Source organism: Petromyzon marinus, chromosome 16 (assembly GCF_048934315.1).
Source record: "Petromyzon marinus isolate PM22_M1 ecotype Great Lakes invasive population chromosome 16, UKy_Petmar_22M1.pri1.0, whole genome shotgun sequence".
In the NCBI taxonomy this organism is placed as follows: Eukaryota; Metazoa; Chordata; class Hyperoartia; order Petromyzontiformes; family Petromyzontidae; genus Petromyzon; species Petromyzon marinus.
This window is the reverse complement of record NC_133682.1, coordinates 6,300,440-6,317,280: the sequence shown is the minus strand read 5'-3', so window position 1 is coordinate 6,317,280 and position 16,841 is coordinate 6,300,440. Positions and strand designations below refer to the sequence as shown.

The 16,841-nt window shown below is 42.7% G+C and overlaps 1 protein-coding gene across 5 annotated transcripts; it reads left to right on the top strand.

Moving 5' to 3' along the window:
* On the top strand, positions 1 to 15,498 carry LOC116942929 (folate receptor gamma-like). 5 transcript variants are annotated; one of them, XM_032955403.2, is made up of 6 exons: positions 1 to 118; positions 518 to 611; positions 5,869 to 6,065; positions 10,088 to 10,291; positions 12,225 to 12,360; positions 13,330 to 15,498. In XM_032955403.2, the coding sequence occupies exons 3-6, from the start codon at positions 5,931 to 5,933 to the stop codon at positions 13,617 to 13,619; spliced, it is 765 nt and encodes a 254-aa protein (XP_032811294.2). In that variant the 5' UTR covers positions 1 to 118; positions 518 to 611; positions 5,869 to 5,930; the 3' UTR covers positions 13,620 to 15,498. The 5 variants fall into 5 exon arrangements, with proteins under 5 accessions (XP_032811294.2, XP_032811292.2, XP_032811293.2 ...); XM_032955401.2 differs by having other exon boundaries at positions 5,860 to 6,065; XM_032955402.2 differs by lacking the exon at positions 1 to 118 and adding an exon at positions 310 to 324 and having other exon boundaries at positions 5,860 to 6,065.
* The last annotated feature ends 1,343 nt before the right edge of the window (positions 15,499 to 16,841 follow it).

Genomic DNA, 16,841 nt, shown 5'->3' with positions numbered 1-16,841 from the left:
GGCGTGAGTTTGCCTTAATCGGCGTGATGGGATGATGTAACTACTGACATATCTAACGGAAGAACCCACCCTTCCCCAAAGAAGAACCCAGAATATAATCTGTTACGTTGTGCCAGCGGTAAGTCTCGCGGTTTGATGCGCGAGACGTGACAGGCGGTGCCCTGTGTGCGACACTCGGTGGTGTAAGGGGTGCACGGAAACGCCGTACGTTCAATGAGTGAGAACGACCAGCGAGTGGCGTAAGATCGCTACCATCAGCGCGAGGCCAGCAAACAGGGCGGGCGGGGGGGGTGGTGGTGTATGATGAGGAATGATCTAATGATGGTATAGCTATATTGAATACACAATTTTTCACACGCATTACACACGCGAAACTGCGCGATGTTACAATACGTTGTGCCGGCGTGAGAGAGCGCCTGTGCGTCTCACGGCCGCACAGGCGTGTGACGTCGCCGCACAACAAGGGGCGGCGTTGCTCAGTACGTGCTCTGTCTGGATCGCGTCCGTTTGCATTCAGACGTGACCCGGAAGCGCGGCCACGTGGGAGCAGCGTGCGTCTGGACACGCAGCACGTGGGTGGCGGTGGTGGTGCTGCTCCACAACTTCGACGCGTACGGGCAATAAACATACACAGCGGTGCATACAGGGCACACGGGCAATGCAGTACAAACCGTACATACACACAGTACGTAGATTATATATACATAGTACATGCAGTACGTACAGTTCATACATTACATATGCACATCACATATATACTGTTCATACACGCAGTACACACGGTTCATACACGTTACATATATACAGTCCATACAGTTCACAGTAAACATTGCGAACATTTCATACAGTACACGCAGTACATAAAGTACACGCAGTACGCACAGCACGTACAGTCCACGTGCATGTGCCACAGACTCAGAAAATAGACGTTCTAATAGACACGTATGTATTCGGTGTACACTACGCATAAGCATATACTCTGCTCTGCATATTTAGATAATACGTGTATGCTATGTATATGCTGTTTACGGCTCAGCGTCACGTAAGTACTGAATTGTACGTATTGACCTGTAGCATTTGTAGAGACTTTGTGTGTGTGTGTATATATAACGTGCCCATTGCGTGTATGTTATCGTGTGCAGTACCGTACACCATACAAGCGTGGAAGATCGCAGTTGGCGTGCGTGTGTATAGTGCATGGAAGTGCTCGGTTGCTTACGACTTTGGCACGGGCTACAATGCAACAGTTGTAATGTCCAGTAAAGCTGTTGTGGGTGTTCTAGGTTTCACTGTGGGTGTCGCACCGCCGTGTTAACACGCGCTCACAGGCGTAAGAAAGTGCACACAACACGCGGCTATTGAGACACGCGCGACGAGAAAAAGGAATTGGACGTAACATCGGTGTGCCTGCTTTGGGGCCGTCCATAAATGACGTCACGCACCTAAGGGGGAGAGTTGAGAAATGTGACGTCACATAATTGTTATAACAACACTCCTACAACATCAGATTGCAGCGCCACATTGAATACGCACTACAATGACAATAGTTTAAAGCGATTTGAAGCATGTTTTATCTTTCAAAATGTAAATATGGGTTTTTTTTGTGGGGGGGGGAAGAGCTTTGTGACGTCATATTTGAGGGGGGTCTGACTTTTTGTGACGCCGTGTGACGAGGGGGGGGGGGTGTCAGAAATCTTCCAACATCGCGTGACGTCATTTATGGGACCCCTTTGTAATACATTCTGGCAATCATACCTTATCAAAACTGATCAGATATGTACGTCTTAAAAACCGATAAGATATCTATAAACGTATCCGTTTTGAAAGTTGATTGACGCCCAGCTAGACGAATTGCTTATTGCGCACAAGGGAAGCGCGATTTGTAAGTTTACTGCATACTCTTTGGTTCTATTGGGTAAAGTCACGTAGGTAAAAAATAAAATAAGAAAAATCACGACGTTTCGGCCACAACACAAGCGGCCTTCATCAGGAGGGACGAGACTGTCTGGAGGACAGTCTCTCACTCCAGCGCTGTCCTCCAGACAGTCTCGTCCCTTCACCTGATAGTTCATAGTTCATTTATTTGGTATAGCCCTGTGAGCCATTCGGCTCTTGAATCTGGTGCAACCGCAACAAACAAAAAACATCAACAAGAAAACGTCTTAAAGTGATTATGTGACTGTGCAAACAGAAAATACAGGAAAAAAATATCAAAATATTCCTGAAATAGCACCGTACACCAACGCTGTGCGCAAAAATCCCAGTGGGATGCAAGTCAAAATAACAACAACCACAAGACAACTAAGATTAAGGCCATCAGTCAACTCCGTACTACAATAAACAAAAATATGGCCAAAACACAAATAACTTTTCGAAATCACCAAAATAAAAGCCATAAATCCAATTTAACAGTGATCATAGGGACTGTGACCTAATTTTTTACAATAAACTACATAAATTAATTATAACACCAAAATCTAGAGCCATATTTTCGGCCACTGAATAGCAGTGGCAGCTAGGGTTGTACAACTCCTCTAGAGCAGTTTTGAGTGAAGATCTCATAGGTAGTGATTCAAGTTGCAGTTTATTGGCAATAGCATTCCAGACCCTAGGGGCATCAATAGCAAAGGCCCTTCCTCCAGTTTTAGTACGGCAATAGGGAATGTGAAGCTGGTAAATGAGCGAAGACCTGAGGTCAAATTTGTTCTTTGAAACAGAGAGGAGATCCAGTAGGTAGTCTGCGGAATTTTTTGTAAGTACATCGTGAATAAATAAGATCTGGTGCACAAGCCGTCGAACATTAAGAGATGTTAAGTTTGACCCAATGTAGAGATCACAGTGGTGAGTCCTATATGGGCAGTTCAATGCAAATTTTAAGGCCGAGTGATAGATGGAATCAAGCTTCTTCAGTACAGTACTTGGGGCTGATTTATACACGATGTCACAGTAGTCAAGTAGAGGCAGTATGGTAGCTTTTATCAATTCCAAACGGAACATTGGGGGGAAGCAGTGCTTGTGTCGATACAGAAAACCAATTTTTATTTTTGTCTTTTTACCAATATAATCAATGTGATCTTCAAAACGAAGTTTTGAATCCAGGATGACCCCAAGATACTTATAGATCTTGACTTGCTCTATTTGATAATTATTCAAGGAATGTAATTGGGGAAAAATAACTTCCTGCTTTAATCCCGGAGAGAAGCATAGCACCTTGGTTTTGGAGGTATTCAGGACTAGTTTAAGAGAAACTAGCTTGTATTGTGGCTGAAACGTCGTGATTTTTGTTATTTTATTTTTTTACCTACGTGACTTTACCCAATAGAACCAAAGAGTATGGATCCTTGCAGTCACGAAAGCTTTAAATCGAGAAGTTTACTGCAGTCCAATCCAGTGTTCCATCTTGCAGCAGGAGTAGTAGTTGGTGCTGCTATCGCTTGTTAATCATTGATCCTTTGATATCCTTTGAAGGCTAAATGTCACGACAGGGTTGTTAAATCGCGCATATATATTTGAGCCACTCATCGATTTGTTACGGTGTGCGGGATGAGTGCCAAAAATTTCGCAGGACGGCCAGAACTGCCAAAGGCTGATGGTCACCATGGGTGGGCTGGCTGTTTGTCTGGACATTGGTAACCCCCCCCCCCCAAACATTGGAAATCAACAAAACCTCCCATTGTGCAATTTTTGGACCCGGCAAAGCACCGCGTGCGTGTTTCATTCAAAGTTTAAATCGACATTTGGCGAGGTCAGCAGATCGAAAGCCATGACAGATCCGTGACTGTTCCGCTTATTCTGCGAGCAAGCAAGGCACAACAAACATCCAACCAAGCACTCATCCAGCCTCAAATCCTGCTTAGCTTCCAAGATCTGATGAGATCGGGCATGTATCAGATGATTTGGTTACAGACTGATGGTTTCAGGTGGAATGAATACGTACCTATGGGTTGTGCTTCATAAGGTATTTAAAACGTAACAGGTTTAATACACCACCTTAGCTGCTGCTGAATGGTTCGATTTTTTCTAATACACAGATCAAGCTACACACAGAAATATATTTACGGCACATTGGGATCCTTGGATGAAACGCACCTTAAAAATGTAAATTATTATTAATAATTATTAAAACTGTGGCCATGAGTTTGAAGTGCTTCTGAGATATCTTTACAGCCTCCTTTTATCAATCCACTGCTGGATACATGCCTCCCGACGCCTGTGTCAGACGTGAGCGTTTCGTGATCACGCTCGCATCTTCACGCTCATCAGTGTGGCTGTTTATTCTGCGAAGGTTTAGATTTTAGCACAGACCTCAAAATAGTTTCCTACAATAGCAACTCGTGACTTGAGTTGGTCGGGGTCCAGATTGCCTCAAGGGTCTGCTGTTTTACAAACATAGCGCCATTCATTCTTTAATTTCTCAACAGTATCACGTTCAATTTAATGGCACCATCTCCACGTGATGCCTGACTCAAAGGAATGGATTAGACGCTAACCAGAGTCACGAGCTCTTCGCCAATGCTGGTGATCAACGCTGGTGGTCCCACAGCACTGACGTGGCACAAAAAAACGAATTCAGCCATTCACAATCTGCCGTTGGATGAAGGCCAAGACACATCGGTACATATTGGGGATTTTTGTTTTTACAAGACTCCACCAGGCTGGTCCGTGCAGGTTTACGAATGAATGAGTGGTAGTATAACGGGACAAAGATCGGTTCTGATATTACGAGTCACTGATGTTGGCCGTGGCTGGGTATTGAACTAGGGTCACGCAGTTCATAGGGCAGCACGTTAACCACCGCACCATTGCTCCACCCCGTGACTTATTAATCTTTAATCACATTGGTATTGTTTAAGCCTATTTAATACCCTCCTATGGTTCATCTACAGCTTTTCTGGAATGTGCTAGGGTCTTTGTCCTTGATTGTAAAAGTTGTTTATGTCAGCGGTTCTTTAATCTATCCAAGTTAATCATGTGGTAGTCATAATAATAATTTACAGCCTTCATGCAAAGCCTTCTCAAGCCACATGAGGCATGGCAGTTGCTTTGTCCATACTTCTGCGCACTGGTCAGTGTAGGTTGGTGGAGGAGGGTTCGGAGATAATCGGCCACTGATGTTAGCCGTGGTTCTGAATTAAACAAAGGTCTCTGAATTCCAGCAAATGCTAATTACAATCACCTTTATTTTACCAGGTGAGTTCTCAATGAGGCTACATGAGCTTTTACAACGGTGACCCGATACAAAAAAAAAGTTATATATCAAAAACATTTCATCTATGTAAAGGGACAGCCTAGCATTTCAAAAACCTAACAAAATAAATGAAGGGTAAAAGATGAGGCAGGAAGATGAAAAGATATTGGCCGAAAAGTGGGACGGAAGAGTTGAAAGTTCTATTGCTACGGTGTGCCTCATGAGTAAAACAACAATGTAACTTCTTCCACTATAAGTACTTATTAGTAACTTTTTCAAAAATTATATTAGCTTGTTGACAATCACATTGAATAAAGTCACAGGTGCAAGGTTTTTTTCATGGGATGGTTTAAAAAGTAAATGAGCCCCAAAATATTTGAAACTCTTAACGCCAAAAATTATTGCGGGTCACTTTAATATATGCGTAGCACTTCACAGTTGCATTTAAAGTTATACCAATCCAGTTGAGCTTGGCAGTTAAATGACAGGCAATTCAAATTTCAACATTTTGTGAATATTCAAACCTTTAGTGCCTTGCTACAGACAAGAAATATATAAATATATTAAAGCACTTCCAAGCAGTTTATGGGTAACCTGGTTACCATCGTGTGATCTTTGCTCTTGATGTATTTATCGGAAACCCTATAAAAGCCCACCTGCGTTTGTTTCAGGGCCAACAGATTCCTCAGCCAGTGTCTGCAGCTGCTTGGTGGAGGGGCATCAGGGAGAGACAGGAGCAGCCATGCCACAGACTAAGTTGGTGTTTCTCCTGGCCATGTGGGCATCGAATGCCATGGCCACGGAGCTGCTGAACATTTGCATGGACGCCAAGCACCACAAGACCAAGCCGGGGCCCGAGGGGTTACTTTACGGACAGGTAAGTTTTGTTGGTCGCCGCGTCGTGTGATGCTTCCGTGCTTTTTCGCAGCTTAATGCGCGTGCGTCTCCTTTTACCCTGCAGTGTAACGATATGGCGCATCTTTGATTGAAATCGATTCGCACGCTCGCGTTACATGCATCGAAAAGCACGCACATGTCAGAATCGATTAATTGTGATTTGCAATTGGAAGGGGGGAAGGGGTGTCCACTGTTAACGGTTTACATCAGTGGCGAGTGATCTCTCAATTTATCCTGGTAAACCTTCACCAACCGGCACTGACCTGTGTGAAGTATTACTATTAAAGACTATTAACTATTTTTTTTATATTACCAGGTAAGGCCCACTGAGTTATATACAGTAGCTCCTTTTTCAGAAGCGACCTGGCCACGAACGTGCATCAAATTTGCGTGTGAGAATTAACATGGATTTACTTGATTACTTGCGTAAATCCATGTTCTGAATTTATATTTAGGCTGATGGTGTGATTTTTTAAATACAATTTCTTGTTTCGAATTGTGAATCTGAATTGTGACATTCATTGTGAAATTGAATTTCCTCTGTGTGCGTGTATTCTGTGTGTGTATGTGTGTTAATTCAATGAGTTGTTAATCTGAATCATGCTAAGTCACTGAATCAACCTAGAATGCGGTAGTGACGGCTCAAATCACAGGCACGGAGGGAGTGAATTGCTAAATGCCTAAAATGCGGTATATGTTTACAAAACGCATTTGCCATTGAAAGTGCAATATGTGTTACAATTGCAGTGTAGTTTCGAGTTTTGTTTAACTAGATGAGAACTCAAGAGACCAGGAAAGTATAATTTGAAAAATCACCTGGGTCACCAAGATAATGAAGCAAAACAATAAAAAAAGTACAGCAATGAAGCAAATACAAATCTAAACAAACAAAAAAGCAACCGCCACGCGAGAATTTGAAAATACTGCACAAACACAAAATCAATGTTAATTATGCAGTTTCATCTCAAGTACATACTTCTGTTCAGACTCTTGATTATCTCAGATACAGCTGTGTCTCAGTTCCTAGTCGGGGTCACTTGTATAATATCTCGTAAATATATTTGTCTACATTGTACAAATATTTATCCGCTCTCAATCTTTCATGCAATATTGACCCACTTCATCCGAAACGTATCTCATGATGAGTTTGCTTGAACATTAAAAAGTCGCTCAAAGGTCACGAGTCTAAAAGGTTGGTCATAGAGAGGGTAAGAGTTTCTGCACGACTTTCCCAAGACTGTGTGGAATTCAGTGCGATAGAGAGTTCGCATGACTATTAACCCTGGTTAATACACTGCTATTAGTGAGATAAATATGCAGTTAATGCTCAGAATAGATCGATGCTAATAGACCAGATTTTTATTTAAACAATAATCCATTAGCACATTGTACGTGTACAACCCTTTTGTCAGTCCGCTGCTGGATGAGGACCTCCCCACACTGTGCGAGTCGTGGGGGTTACTTTGGCCATACTTCACCACACTGGTCAGTGCTGGTTGGTGAAGGTGGAGTTCAGGAGTAGATGTAGATTTTTTTAATCGAAGTGAGACAGAAAGACAAGGGGGTATAGAGATACAGTGAGGAAAAAGTATTTGATCCCCTGCTGATTTTGTACGTTTGCCCACTGACAAAGAAATTATTAGTTTATAATTTTAATGGTAGGTTTATTTGAACAGTGAGAGACAGAATAATAACAAAAAAAATCCAGAAAAACGCATGTCAAAAATGTTATAAATTGATTTGCATTTAATGAGGGAAATAAGTATTTGACCCCTCTGCAAAACATGACTTAGTACTTGGTGGTAAAACCCTTGTTGGCAATCACAGAGGTCAGACGTTTCTTGTAGTTGGCCACCAGGTTTGCACACATCTCAGGAGGGATTTTATCCCACTCCTCTTTGCAGATCTTCTCCGAGTCATGAAGGTTTCGAGGCTGACGTTTGGCAACTCGAACCTTCAGCTCCCTCCACAGATTTTCTATGGGATTAAGGTCTGGAGACTGGCTAGGCCACTCCAGGACCTTAATGTGCTTCTTCTTGAGCCACTCCTTTGTTGCCTTGACCGTGTATTTTGGGTCATTGTCATGCTGGAATACCCATCCACGACCCATTTTCAATGCCCTGGCTTAGGGAAGGAGGTTCTCACCCAAGATTTGACGGTGCATGGCCCCGTCCATCATCCTTTTGATGCGGTGAAGTTGTCCTGTCCCCTTAGCAGAAAATCACCCCCAAAGCATGATGTTTCCACCTCCATGTTTGACGGTGGGGATGGTGTTCTTGGGGTCATAGGCAGCATTCCTCCTCCTCCAAACACAGCGAGTTGAGTTGATGCCAAAGACCTCCATTTTGGTCTCATCTGACCACAACACTTTCACCCAGTTGTCCTCTGAATCATTCAGATGTTCATTGGCAAACTTCAGACGGGCATGTATATGTGCTTTCTTGAGCAGGGGGACCTTGTGGGCGCTGCAGGATTTCAGTCCTTCACGGCATAGTGTGTTACCAATTGTTTTCTTGGTGGCTATGGTCCCAGCTGCCTTGAGATCATTGCCAAGATCCTCCCGTGTAGTTCTGGGCTGATTCCTCACCATTCTCATGATCATTGCAACTCCACGAGGTGAGATCTTACATGGAGCCCCAGGCCGAGGAAGATTTACAGTTCTATTGTGTTTCTTCCATTTGCGAATAATCGCATCAACTGTTGTCACCTTCTCACCAAGCTGCTTGGCAATGGTCTTGGAGCCCATTCCAGCCTTGTGTAGGTCTACAATCTTGTCCCTGACATCCTTGGAGAGCTCTTTGGTCTTGGCCATGGTGGAGAGTTTGGAATCTGATTGATTGATTGCTTCTGTGGACAGGTGCTTTTTATACAGGTAACAAGCTGAGATTAGGAGCTCTCCCTTTAAGAGTGTGCTCCTAATCTCAGCTCGTTACCTGTATAAAAGACACCTGGGAGCCAGAAATATTTCTGATTGAGAGGGATAAAATACTTATTTCCCTCAAAATGCAAATCAATTTATAACATTTTTGACATGCGTTTTTCTGGATTTTGTTGTTATTCTGTCTCTCACTGTTCAAATAAACCTACCATTAAAATTATAGACTGATCATTTCTTTGTCAGTGGGCAAATGTACAAAATCAACAGGGGATTAAATACTTTTTTACCTCACTGTATGTGTGTGGTGTGTGTATGTATATATGTGTGTATGTATATGTGTCTGGTGTGTGTATATATGTGTGTGTGGTGTATGTGTGTGTGGTGTGTGTTTATATGTGTGTGTGGTGTGTGTGTGTATATATGTGTGTGTGGTGTGTGTGTATATATATGTGTGTGTGGTGTGTGTGTATATATGTGTGTGGTGTGTGTGTGTGTATATATGTGTGTGTGTATATGTGTGTGTGTTAACCCGGCGACCCGAGTTCGATTCCCGCTCACGGCCAACACCAATGACGATTATCTGAACTGGTTGGGGGCCTCCCCTAGGTCGACTCAGCCTCAAGTGAGTACCTGGTGCGGTGTGTAAACATCGCCACTGGGGAGACAAAGGCGGTCGGGCACGGTGCTGGCCACCCACCTCCTCGTGTGCCGTGCCGGCCTTCATAGGTGCTCGCTAACAGCACTTTCCCCAACAGTCTGTTAAGGCTATAGAGGGGATCTTTGTTATCTTTTGTGTTAACTTATAGGGGAGCGGTAGTGTATCAGTTAGCTGGGAGTGCTACGAACCCCACGACCCGAGTTCGATTCCTGCTTTTGGCTACAAACAGCTGTGAAGATTATCCGAACCGGTCTTAGGTCGACTCAGCCTCAAATGAGTACGTGGTGCGGTGTATAAACATCGCCACCGGGAAGACAAAGGTGGTCGAGCGTGGTGTTGGTAACCCACCCCGTCGTGTACCGTGCCGGCTTTCATACGTGCTCGCTAACTGCACTTGCTCCAAATGTTGGTTAAGGCCATAAGGATGATCTCTGTCTTTGTGTGTGTGTCAATGTGAAACCCAAAGTGTGAACCATGGAAGGACAATGCATGTTGCAATGCCAACACTACAGAACAAGCTCATGAGGATCAATCGTATCTGTACAACTTCAACTGGAACCACTGCTGGTCTCTGGGCCAGCCTAAACTGTCGGATAAATGCAAGAAGCACTTTGTGCAGGACACCTGTTTGTACGAGTGCTCGCCAAATCTGGGACCCTGGATCCAGAAGGTACTTCACCGATCTAACGTCTTATTATTTCCTCTGGCGAAAAGTTAATCAGCAATGTATATACGTTTGTGTCAAGGTTGTTAAGGTGGTGGATGTGCTTCAGGAGTAGCCGGGATGATTACCTGAGATTCTCCTGTGTTCCACAGTTGGAGATTGGTGACCAATGTCCCACTGTGGGCCATTTTTACATGTCCTTTGTGTAGGAGATAGCTGCATCTGCCATGCTTCCTTGAAGCGTATTGATGGTTAAACTTGAAATGTGCTATCTGCATCCTAAATTATAAAAAAAAAATAGTGTCGGAGACCTGACACGAGGAGAAGTCAAATTTGCACCACGTGCAACGAGCAATAGTCCAACATTGAACAAGCGATTGTGGAATTCCAAAGCATAGTCAGCAAAACTTCACCACATTTGTAATTTTCACTGGCTTCGAGTATACATTAGGGTGACACAATGGCGCACCGTAACACAGCCACACTAAGTAAATAGTAAGTTAAACTTAGTTTTACATAGCGTAATTCACACAAGGCTTCACAGCGCTTTACAACAGAATCCCAGTAAAAACCCTTGACACTAAAATTAAGAGCGAAAATAACCCTCAACAAAACGGATAACAAAAGAGAAAATGTGTTTTTAGACGAGCCCTAAAAACCTCGACTGACGGAGCATCCCTAACGGTCTGGGGCAAGGCGTTCCACAAACGAGGCGCCTGACTACGGAACCCTCTATCACCCATTGAACACAGATTTGTCTGTGGTACACTCAGGTGCCCGGAGTCGGTGGATCGAAGTTGCCGGACAGGGGCATACGATTTCAGCGGATCACCGAGATATAATGGCACTAACCCTTTCAGGGCATTGAAAGCCAATACAAGAACTTGAAATTCGATCCCTGTATTTCACTAGACGCCAACACAGGGAACGAACAATACGTGTGATGTGCTCATTGTTTTAAATGTGCTAGATACATTTTATGGTCATGGAACAGCTCTTAGTTTCACATATGCATTGGTTTCTAATTTATACTACAAATACCATGTATTAGATGCTGGTGGCGGAATCCACAAAGTCGGCTGTTAACACAATTATGAAAAACATGGGGTTCGTGGTCATTGATATCATTTTGTTATCACCGCTCGAATGCGTGAAATTGTGAGTAAACTGGGTTCTTAAGTTTCGATTTAAAGCTTTCGTGACTGCAGGGATTCGTATTCTTGGTTCTTTCGGTAAAGTCACGTAGAAGGGAAATAATAAAATAATAAAAATTAAACAATAAAATTCTCACGGCGTTTCGATTGCAACACAAGCAATCATCATCAGGTGTGAAAACCACAGCAAGAAAATGTTCTTGCTGTGGTTTTCACAAGAAAATGTTCTTGCTGTGGTTTTCACACCTGATGATGATTGCTTGTGTTGCAATGGAAACGTGATAATGTAATTGTTTTATTTGTATTTTATTATTTCCCTTCTACGTGAATTTACCGAAAGAACCAAGAATATGGGTTCTTAAGTGTTGTGTGTTGATTGCCTCAGCCTGGTTACCAATGACTGCAATATAAATAAACATAACATTTAGTTCTGCAATAAATCTAGATACATTTTAACACTGACAATTCAAAATATTGGGTTAACTCGTGACAAACATGACTCTGGCTGGGTGGCAAGGGAAACTGATGCCCCTTACTGTGCAGAATATAGATCACTTGACGGGATCTCAACGTTAGTTATACATTATCCGCTTCATGAGACTTTCTTTAAACACGGAAGGTGGTACTGCATTGCGAGAGATTATGTCTCATGATTCAACTCTCAAACTGCAGTCGGGATAACATTGTGGAAAAATACGTATTTGTTAAAAGAATATGGGAACACATGACTCCATAATTAAACTAATTGTTTGTTATATTTGTATCTTTGGCCTTATGGGCAACAGACTGACAGCAGCTGGAGAAAGGAGAGAATCTTAAATGTTCCACTCTGCAAAAGTGACTGCCAGAGTTGGTGGAATGACTGTCGAAATGACTACACCTGCAAGGAAAACTGGCACAGCGGTTGGGAATGGATAAATGGTAAGCTACTTGTAAAACACCACGAACTCTCAATGCCACTTAGTAATATCCACCATTGCACAATATAATCACAGACAAACCTAAGCATGGTCGAACATTGACTTCATTTTGGTGAGGTGATGCTCGGTGGTTAACGCACTGCACCGGACCGATTGGAATTCGATTCCCCGGGCCGGTGAGTGATTGCTCCCCGCCCTCTGTAACACGTCGTGTTCGCACCACTGGGAATCCTGGGTTTGAATTGGCACTTCCGCCTTGATCAAAATCAGCTTCTCATGTGTAGCGAGTTGATGATTTCAGCCCTGTGATTTCACGAAAAAGAAACTTTATTAAATTTGGTGTGTTACTCAGTTTGGTAAAGTCCAGCTTTGAAAAAAAAATGTTGACGTTTTGGCGGTACACTAGTGGAGCACAACACAACGGTCCTTCTAAAACAATTTATGATAAAACATTTAAACTGGCATTCGCCTTCCGACTGCTTCGACATCATGAGAACTGATTTTGACGCATCACCCTGCAATATTTTCTGTCAGGGGTTGCGAATCACGGGAAAATAAATAATTATTGAGTAACATGTGTTTTTATACTGTCCATCGGTGTACCGCCAATACGTTCAAATGTCAGTTTTACTGTCATGTAATACACAGTCTTATTGCAGAGTGCGTGGACAAAAACACACACTTAGTGGAGTTGATGGAACAAATGCTGTGAAAAATCTATTCCGTTGGCCGTGCTCTGTCACATGGGTGCGTGGCTCTCTAAAATTCAAAATGAACTCATCATCACATGACACGAGGCCGAGAATACAATTTGAGTAAATTTGGAAAAGTGACAATTAAAAACAATCTTATAGCCATCGTATATCAATATATTTCCCATGCTGTGCTCTGCAATCATTATTAAATGACACAATTGTATCATTGCCTTCCAATATCTTACCTTTCAATTATTGTCATTCCCCCCTGGCAGGTACCAACCTTTGCCCACCTGATTCCCAGTGCCAGATGTTCGGCGTGATCTTCCCCACACCAAAGGACCTGTGCGAGCGCATCTGGAGCAGCTCCTATAAGTACACGGAGGACGATCGTGGGAGTGATCGCTGTATCCAGATGTGGTTCACCGATGAAAACCCGAACGTGGAGGTGGCTCGTTATTACGCCAGCCAAATGGGCAACGCCGGTCGTGATCGCCCAAACATCGCGGTGATGCTCTCACTCACTCTCGTCGCCACCCTGGTGCATCAAGGCTGTGCGAATTAAAATTTCATTTCAACAAATTCGGGTTTGGTAGAAGATGGGAAAGGTTGCAACCTCCCCCACGTTGTGTTTTCGGGTTGTTACTGCGCGTTCTACGGCGTGATGTCTGATGTTTCGCCGCACGTGCTGGGTGGGAGCTTTGTCAGGGGCTGAATAGTGCAGGAACTGAAATCAATTCGATGTCGGGCATCGCGCCCAACAAAGATGATGCGGAACAACCCACACACACAGTGGAGAGCTACAATACAGTATTCCCTCGTTATCCGCGAGGGATACGTTCCGGAGATGCTCGTGAATAGCAAATTTCGCGGATAATTATACCTTAAATAAATAGATGAAAATTATCTCATCACTTTATCTCATCACTTTCTCGGTGTAGTCGTGTAGAGTTCCAGATAAGATTCACGGATAGCCAAAATCACGGATAGTAAGTTCGTGAATAACGGGGGGAAAACTGTACAGCATACCTGCAAAAACCTATGCAGTCGCAAGAGAAAGATACAATTATATGGTGTGCTGGTTGTGCTCAGTGCGTTATTGAATGAAATCAATGGGTGTTAATCATACATTCGCACCTCCGATTAGCACGCTTGACTACGTACGGTGCGAAAGAAGTTCAACATACAGTCCGAAGAACACCGCGTTATATTATATTGTAAAGCACGGTAGGCAAAAACACGTGAGGTATGCAGACTGAAAAAGACGGAGGCACGTGGGTAGCATCCTGCCTTGTGACGCTACGCCGAGGCGACGTTCTGATCGCGTTATATCAAATTTGCGTTATATCAAATTCGCGTTATTTGAACACGTGGCGTTATAGAAGAGGCCGGACATAAATACTTTGTGTTTGGCTACAGTTTGTAATTTGCTGAAGCGTGATTTGATTTGCAGTATTATAAAAATGGAGGTTAAGCATGTGGTTAATAATTTCATGACACATTAATGCATCGGATGACGTAACCTAATGTTTTATTTTATGGTTTAGGTTAAGTTAAAATAGCAGGCAGATTCATTCACTCGCCTAAAATATTACTGCAATAGTACCACCGTTTGCCACTGTTGTAATTGGATTTACACGAATATATGTCCGGTGAATAGTTTTCTGTGAAAGTGCCTGTAGATAGAAATCTACAAAACAATGTAATTCTATAGTTTGTATTAAACAGAGATGAATTTGAATGAGCAAATGTAACATTCTTCGATGAAGTAATGAAACTGGAATACTTTGTAAAAGTGTATTGTGTCAAGGTTTGTAAAGGGGTACAGTGAGAAAAAAATCAGTTTGTCGTGAGTAGAAACTAAAATCGTCGATGGAATTATTTGTACGAATGTAGTGGCGTAGCATTCGCTACTTCTCTACCGTCATCCACCGCACCACCACAGCGTGGCACAGCACTTATGTTCACGATCGGTTGTTTTTTACTCAGGTTTCGTCGATTGTTTTCTGAAAAAGTAACCAGTGGTTTGTTTAATCCACGAATGAGTACGCGTTTTTTTATTCTGCGTGTATTGCGATTTTTTTATTATTATTATATGTAATCGCACGTACGTTCAATTGTTCATCCATACTGTAGGTAAACGTGTTCACGTGATGACCCTGCAGTCATTAGAGGCCACTACCGTTCACCATCATGCCAACACATTCGATTTGAGACCAAATTGTTGCAATTCACCGAATAACGCAATGGGGTGGGGAGAGGACGCGGAATGGTTACTTACCAAGTATTTATCGTCGGATTACAATACTGCGTAGTAATTTACAGCCTCACAACTGAACAAAAACTCTTTTTTTGAGGGCCTTGCTTGTTATACATTACCCGTGCCAACACTGAAATTAGTGACAGCGGCTCCTTCAAATGCAATAAAATTATCAAAGGTGAAATCATGCCTCGTGTGCAATTTGTGTGGAATATATACAGTACTGTATCTACACACACACACCCTGCAGCACGTTATCATAGCTGATACTCCGTGTCAACAGCAAGAGCGCGGTCTTTAATAATGCTTGCAGTGTGCATTGCCATGGTTTGGAGCCGAATGCCGCTGTTGCGTTTACAATATACTTCCCGGGATATTGCAATTCTATTAAATATTTTTGTATTAATCAACAAATTATAGCTGGGAATCGATCAAAATGTACAATTATATTGAAAACAATTACTTTAAAGAAACAAACATTCATCTTGTGAACACAAACGGAGGTGGACTACACACAATTAAATTTTATAAAGTGGACTTCAGTGTTCGTCAATGTGATAATTGCGCCGTCTTTATCAACAACCTGGAATACAATTGTCAAAAAAAGCGAGTATGGATTTTTTTTTAATTGTCGGCCTCAAAGCTACAACACCTTTCATCGTCAGCTATAAAAAATCCGCTTATTGTGTATCGGCCTCACCTAGCCATTGCCATCTCTAAATGGTCTTTAATGCAACGATCTCTGTAAGCGACCGAACACGAGCTGATGTCATGACTCCGTCTTCGTAGTGGATCAACTGTCGGGGAGTATCCCTTTGCCTGCCACTCCGTTATTAGTCTTGGCCATCATATCTGCAAGCGACGTGTCCTGCGATATCTTACCAGTCAATACGTGGTCTATAACTTGCGTATGGTCTCCGGTTCCTGTGTTCATCTGTCCCTCATTGCAATTCCAAGCACACGCCACTCCATGTTTATGAAATGTATATCAAAAGATAATGGAGAACCGAATACTGTAATGGGCAATTCAGAGGCCAACCAACAGGAACGCACGCTGCGTTTATAAAACACGAATTCGCCCAATAATGATTGATAAGGATACGAAGGCAAATTTGTCTGCAATTTTTCAAATCACTGTCTCCCTTTATGGATAGAATGATTGAAAATACTTGATATCTGTGTATTAGAAATTTGGTAAACAGAAATTGGAGAATAACACAAAAAAGATTGGAAATACAAGCGAATTGGAGTATAAATGCAGCAGCAGGGATGTTAATCTATAAAGCACAATTCTCTTGCAGTTTTGGTTACTGACCGAACAAACCAGCAACATTCAACACATTGGTCAATCATATACTATGTATCACCGCACATGTTCAACCGACAATATTGTTTTACAGAGATGATGTTGTAGCACAGTATGACCTCTAGATGGCATCCGACATTCGTATGAGGGGCCTGGACCTAACCACAAATTTACCACGAGTAGGACAGCATTATTGCAAGAGCACACAGCAGATTCCAAAG

Excerpts from the sequence above, each read along its gene's own strand:
- LOC116942929 (XM_032955400.2), top strand. The coding sequence starts at position 5,160 with ATGCTAATTACAATCACCTTTATTTTACCAG. Across the intron at positions 5,191-5,859 it reads AATCACCTTTATTTTACCAG|GGCCAACAGATTCCTCAGCC; the intron begins GTGAGTTCTCAA and ends CGTTTGTTTCAG. Across the intron at positions 6,066-10,087 it reads AGGGGTTACTTTACGGACAG|TGTGAACCATGGAAGGACAA; the intron begins GTAAGTTTTGTT and ends TGAAACCCAAAG.